This window comes from Phanerochaete carnosa (assembly GCF_000300595.1).
Source record: "Phanerochaete carnosa HHB-10118-sp unplaced genomic scaffold PHACAscaffold_10, whole genome shotgun sequence".
Lineage (NCBI taxonomy): Eukaryota > Fungi > Basidiomycota > Agaricomycetes > Polyporales > Phanerochaetaceae > Phanerochaete > Phanerochaete carnosa.
The window spans coordinates 2,108,550-2,115,118 of NW_006767637.1; the positions used below are offsets into that span (position 1 = coordinate 2,108,550).

Here is a 6,569-nt window from a genome sequence, read left to right on the forward strand (position 1 = left end):
CGTCGGAATGGAACGGTACCCGGGTTGTGCCGCGTCTGACATCTCTTGCACTTCTCCCCCCTCGTCTTCCTTCACTCTCCGGCTCGTTCTCATTCCCTTCTTCCTCTCTTTGGGCTCAGAAACGCGTTCACTATGGATGGTAACTTCTTTATGTATGCGAACGGCGGACGGCGGCTCGACCAGAACAGCGGGACGTAGGCAGCACCTCGTCGACGACGGAGCACCCCGCGACCTGAGGACGGCAGGAACGCGCAAGTGAATAGGGGCCCGCCGCGCGAGTGAGCGCCGAGTCATTGCCCGTTGTGAACGGCGAGTTGTTCCCGAAGCCTGACGTTAACTATTTTACCCATTACAGAACACTCCTTCAATCCCCTTTGGTCTCTTTTCACGACGCTTCTCGCTCTTCTTCTCTATGGGCACTCCGGCCGAGAGCACGGCAGCGGAGTGGCGCTTTTGTCATGTATTATAAAGGTGACCTCCCACCTTCGAATGGAGCAAGCACCTCTTTCCCCCAGAATCTCCCTTCGAGTGTCATTCCCCTGTCGCGCGTGAGCTGTCGCCTCCGCCCGCCTTCGAGTCAAGTATAGAACCGCCCGCGAGAGCGCGGGCACGAGCACGAGCAGTAAGTCTAGTCGAACAGTATATTAGCTTAAGTATTAGGTTGTAGGTTTTGGCCCTCGCGGCGTCTCTGTAACTAGAGTTCGCTGCTCGCGCGTTCAAGTTTCTTTTCCCTCGACGACCATATCCCCTCCTTCATCCTACCGCACCGACGTCGACCCGCGTAAGCCGAATCTACCTCTACAACGCCCCTCTAGTGACGCACTAGAGCTTGTACTCGTATTACTGAAGGCGGCCACCGCCCAATCCGCCGTGGTCTTGACCCATCCGCTCACCACAACAATATCCTCCTGCTTGATGTCCTGGTGGATATCATTCTTGGCGTACGCGTACCATCTATCGCAGTGACGAACGATGTACTTCTTCAACAGCCGATTCCTGAGTATCTTCTCTGCGTGCGCTTCGCTCTTGAGGACAAGAACCGCGCCCTGCGTCGCCCTGCATGTGTAGCTGGCGTCGAGAGTCACAGAAAGGCCTGCGCCGGCCGTCCTGCGTAGTCCATACTGTCAGCGGAAAGACAGTAGTCGGAGGAACTGATGCACCCACACGTCTGCCGAGGCATGCATTTCCTTGCTCTCCACCCCGTGGCTGCGATAATCTTTTGGAACGAGCGGGCTACGCCTGGAGTCGATCCTGAATACTCCCGGAGGTACGGGCTCTGTGATCTCGAATGGCGGGTCCCAGAGTTTGACCTTCTTCTCGGGCACGGAGGCGTCGTCGAGATTGAACAGCCTGACGAACGCGCCCTCGTCCACGAAGCCGACGTCGCCTATCTGTGGCTCGCCCGTTCCATGCGGTTCGGGATACCAGAGGGCGTGGCCCAGGTGGAGTGTCTGGAGGCTGGATGCATATATCTCGTCTGGAGCAGACGGTAAACGAGACCGGAAGAAATTGCGCATAAGGGCAAGAAAGCAAAGGTGTTACGAGCTGGTAGGGTAGAGATGGCGGTGCAAATCCAGCCTGGACGTACACATGCAATGATAACAGTGGCAGCTCCGGCGTCATTTCCCTGATAGCTTCGCACGAGGAAGAGGAAGACGAGCGCCCAAGCTGCGAATGAAGACATGGGTCGAGCGCTCACACGTTCACGTTCAATCTGCGGGTACTTCTTGAAGCTTGAAGATTGGAGATGGGATGTTCGAGTCTGCAAATACTGACAATCGCTGTTGAATTTTTGGACAGCCAACAACCAAGCATTCGATCGGGCGACGTACAGACTTCAAGTTCGCATCGCACGTCGATCGAGCAATTAGAGCACAGCGCCTGGAGGTGCACTACATGCCAAAAGACCGTAGCCGTGTCGCTGTTATTACACTGCTGTCATGATGACCTCCCAGTGACTCAGGGCTGACATAGCCTAGCAGTACGATTTCCTCTCCTCCCGCAATAGCTACTTCGGTATCTGAGACCTGAGATACAAGAAGGCACTATGAGCCAGGCGACCGCGCAAGGTAAATGAGCATACCTTGTGGATGTAGCCTAAATGGATGTCCAAGTGTCAGCTAAAAAAAAATGCGCATCTAGCAGCTACCGCGGGGCTTTACCATTCGACACTCACCTAAGTTTCAGTTTCAGCCTTTTCTCATACACGAGCCTTTCATTCGCTTTACACTTTACGCATTTACCCAAGGAGACTTGAGGAGTGAGGAATGAGAACCTTGAGTGACCATACTGCATTATCGTTTGTTTCGTTGCGAGTATCATGTGAGCGAGCCCATTGGCAGGAGTCAAATATACATAATACTGATAATTTATGACGTGACACATAATATGGCAGTATTGGCTTGAAGCTCAGGATACACAGCGGCGGGAGCGATAGAGAATAGCGATCACTCGGGTATCGTGTAATGAAACCCGATGCGTTGATCTGGAAGCTACAAGAGAGGGCATGAGCGGTCTGCAGTGCACACACTATGTAATGAGCCAGAGACTTACAAGCTGCCCGTAGAGATACGTCCACGCCTTACCAAGCTCGAAGAAAAAATCCTGGCGAATGACCGACTGGGGGCCGTGTGGACATTTGGCGTAGTTGAAGTCCACCAAGACGACACGCTCACCGGGCAGCACGAGGATGTTGCGCCCCTCGATGTCGCCGTGCAGGACGTGCGCCTTGTTGATCTCGCAGAGCGCGCGCATGGCGGCTTCCGCGACCTTCTCCGAGACGTTGTCGATGCTGAGCTGCTGGGCATCCACAAAGTACTCAAGAAGTAGTGCGCGTATAGGACCCGCGCGGTATCCGAGGTACTGCGCCATGTACGAGGCACCCGGCAAGGCCGCAACCTGCGCCACATGTTCCGGCGTCAGCTCGAGCCAGCCGTAGCACATCTGGACGTAGCCCCTCGCACAGACGCCAGCTTTGAGCAGGTGCGCATATGCCTCACTCTCCTTCTCGAAGCGGTCGATAAAGACAGTCCATGGTCCTTCAGGATCGTTAGGTAAATTTTGTACTTCTTCTAGTGCGGTGTCGGGAAACTGGCAACAAGAGGTTAGTGGCCAACATCGCAAGAGGTACGAGAGATATCGACCAACAATTTTTAGCAGCCGAACGTGTCCTTCGAGCTGAACAGTCACAAGCACCGTCTTGCCCTCTGGGTGCCCTATATCCTTGAGGCAAATCGCGTCGGAGGGTAGAGTTATTTACTGCACTGATGGCGGCCGTGGTCCAGGTTCCAACGGCATCTTCTCGTCAAGTAGTCTATCATCAATTAGAATGAAGGGGTTCGTCCCGTACATCCAGCGAAGCGGATTTGAGCCGTATGCGGCCATTGCTCGCGCGGCTTCGATGAATTGTGGCGTGTCGTCCTGCCGCTCGAGCTCCATGCTGTGTGGGATGAGGCTGTACGGCAGAGGGTCGAGCTCGAACGGATTCTGGTCGGGGTATGACCTGATAATCCCAGCAGAAATGTTCAAGGTAGTCATCGTGAAGAACGGCAGGAGCTGAGGGAGCCCAGACACCGGCATAAAAATAAGGCGCTTACTTTAGATCTCCGCACGGCTTTACCCGTACCGTCATTCTGACTCCCTCTTAATAGTCAGCTCGATGATTATATCATGCTTATGTTGCTCATATCGCGCTATGCTACGCCGTGAAATATACATAGACGTGGTAGAGAGCCTGCTAATATGTGAGAAAGCTGCGTGTTCACTGCGCTACAGGTCATATAGAAGCTACAGGAAATGTTTGGGGCTCACAAGAGCGCTAGCCGTCGATTGGCCAGTCCAATGATTGCCTGCTGGCACTGCGTCATTAATTCTCCGGCACCTGCCTAAGTAGTAGCTGACTTCACTGTACCTATCTGTGGCAAAAATGCCTCAGAGCTGTCCCAAGATTCGAGGCGCATATGTCCACCGGGAACTACGGTGTGTCATCCTGGTGTTCAAGCGGCATGCTAAGGGACGGGGTGATGCGACATGGGGTCTAGCTCAGATAATTTTCATTCTGGGTAGGATTGATGTCCCATGTGATCAACAGTGGTGTCATTAGGAGGAGGCCAAAGGTTGGGTCGGCTCGTGGGCCGGACAATGCCAATGGTGCGACATACAACAGTATAAACGTTCATCTGGCCGTGTTTCAGAGAAACGTGTGGCTACCAAGACGTCTAAATGCCAGCAATCGCTCGTCAGATCACCTCTTCAAAAGATCCTCACTCACGTCGTTGATCAGCTCATGAGACTTTTAGAGCACAGTCCCGTCCGCGATAGCCCTTCCAGCACTTGAAGTCTTTCCCCCTTCTTCGCTGAATCGATATTATCCCTGAATACTTGCGCGGCTGAAAAACCGAACAGCTGCGACTGGGCGACATCGGGAAAGATGAGTGGTGCCTATCTCCTAGGAGCGGCAATGACCTTCCAGCGACTCATGAGAAAGCGGACGGAGCTCACGGCTATGGTCTGCAGGGCTCGGATTCGTAAAACGCTATCCTTCCTGGCATGGGGGTCGGTCAACGAGACGAACATGCCAATGAAGATGAAGATAACTTTATCGCCCAGGGTTGCGCCTAAGGCCCGGCGTGAAGTTATCGCATGAGCCTTGGATCGACTATCGTGAGAGCTTTTTTGGTACAAAGATGTTGAAGAAATCACAATCCGCGTCTCTTATGGGCGAAACTCTTCTCGTGACTTACGTCAGCCAGCGGAGTTGGCGGTCCACTTGGACAGTGCGGTGCCGTGGATAAACTCACGTCGGTCATATTGTACACGTGTACTGGCCAGCCCTTCGCCCAGGCCGTGTGGCTGATCACTTTGACCTAAAGGTCGCGCGTAGCGTCACGTTTTTCCTGCGGCATAAAAAAGGGGTTTGACCGGTAAGTAGAGTTTGAAGCTAGCAAGGTAGATAGGACGTTAGACACACTTAGAACCGTTTGATCCGCAGAGACCTTCGCCAGGTCTCCCGTCGGAATGATAGCCTGATGAAACCCCGTTAGTCATGCTGCATTGGCGACGCTGGTCTCACGGATTTGAGAGGTCTTGTAGGCTCCTGCCGGTTCTCTACCTTTGACGCCGGGAAGCTGCATGTTTCACGGGTGAATGGCGCGCTCGATGTGGTCCGCGTCGACGAGCAGATCGCACGTGGCTTTCGACTTGTCCCTGAGATGCGAAAGTTACAGAATCATCAAGGAAGTCACATAAGCTGCATGACGCTTAAACTGACGGCGCGATAAGCCGACAAGAGGGCTCGCATACTCGAACAGCAAGAGCGCTACAGACCCACTGCATAACCCGTACAGCACGAAGCCGCAGACGGTATATATGGCTTCAGTCGAACGATAAGTCGTCGACGTGGTTGCATTTGTTGCAGCAGAGAGACCTGTCCACGCCGACACTTCGTCGGAACTGGTTGGACTGGCAATTGCGTTTGGGGTGCCTGCCTGCGGTGACAAGCGATATTAGCCCTTGCTTTGAGACGGAGAGTATGTATGCTCTCCTAGATACGACGCGGAAATCACGTCAACGCCGGTCGCGTTGAGAGCAAACACGTTCCCCGTAGATGCTGAGCCTATTTCACCGCCAGGCACACAGCGGGACTGCCGCTGTGGGAAAGATCTGCGGTCTAGAACTGGCCGAGTGAAAGGAAAATCTACTTACACGCCGGTAACGCGAGCCTCTTTCCTGGTACAGATAGCCAATAGATGACCCGGCAAGCCTGTAAGATCGAGTTAGCAACGCACTCTATAATTGCATAAAACCCATATCGGAGCCTGCGTACCATGAGAACACGGGTCCTACAACGGACAAAGAAGAGCTTACGAGGTAAGCACTGAAGGTTATCCCGAGCACCAGGTGAACACGATAAGACGATTCTGCAGCCAATCGTCGCCTTGCTACGTCGGCGGGCGATAGAAAATTGACCGTTTCTGCGTATGAAATCCGAGCTTCTTGCTTTCTCGGGAAAGCAAAACGCACCAACAAGCCCAAATCAGTGGTATATTAATCCGCTGATGCCGGCCTGTGAGATCCAGAACTATTGGTAATAACTTGCATTCTTCTGTCTGAGTATCGAAATAGCACGTGTTGCAGCATCGCGCTCTCTGCGCGTCGGACTGCTTTGTGAGCGTAGAGCTACTACAACTTCGCGATGCCGCGAGCCGCTCTGGCGAGGATGCCGGTGAGGTTCAACATGCAGCAGCCGACTCAGAGCCTGAGCATTTGGCAGCATTGGTATAAATACGAGATATCTAGCCGCCCTTCAGCAATGTTTCTACGGCAAGTTACAACACGGGTCGTCGATGGACTCACTTTCAGCTTGATAAATCCCTGCCTTCCCCACGCATTCGACTGTTGAGCCAGTAAGTTTCAGTTCAATAAAAGCTTGATATATCTTACCATGCCAATAATCAACAATACAGCGTCACACCTTGTTGTCAGACAAGGCAGTTCCGATTCCCCTAGAATCGGGTTATGGACCGAACCGTGCACGCCCAAGAGTCACGTGACTTTCAGCCATTGCACGG

At 53.3% G+C, this 6,569-nt stretch overlaps 3 protein-coding genes across 3 annotated transcripts; all 3 read right to left on the bottom strand.

The window, feature by feature from the left end:
- Positions 1-636: 636 nt before the first annotated feature.
- Positions 637-1,531, bottom strand: PHACADRAFT_263571 (uncharacterized protein). The gene is made up of 2 exons (XM_007400519.1): positions 1,165-1,531; positions 637-1,107 (listed from the first exon to the last, which is right to left on the bottom strand). The coding sequence occupies exons 1-2, from the start codon at positions 1,515-1,517 to the stop codon at positions 759-761; spliced, it is 702 nt and encodes a 233-aa protein (XP_007400581.1). The 5' UTR covers positions 1,518-1,531; the 3' UTR covers positions 637-758.
- Positions 1,532-2,447: 916 nt separating this feature from the next.
- Positions 2,448-3,537, bottom strand: PHACADRAFT_178071 (uncharacterized protein; the record flags this gene model as incomplete). Its single annotated transcript, XM_007400520.1, has 4 exons — positions 2,448-2,492; positions 2,554-3,006; positions 3,148-3,222; positions 3,265-3,537. 4 exons carry the CDS (start codon positions 3,535-3,537, stop codon positions 2,448-2,450), a joined length of 846 nt encoding a protein of 281 aa, XP_007400582.1.
- A 2,487-nt stretch (positions 3,538-6,024) lies between these two features.
- On the bottom strand, positions 6,025-6,305 carry PHACADRAFT_263572 (uncharacterized protein). The gene has a single exon (XM_007400521.1). It carries the CDS (start codon positions 6,272-6,274, stop codon positions 6,080-6,082), a length of 195 nt encoding a protein of 64 aa, XP_007400583.1. The 5' UTR covers positions 6,275-6,305; the 3' UTR covers positions 6,025-6,079.
- Between the last annotated feature and the right edge of the window lie 264 nt (positions 6,306-6,569).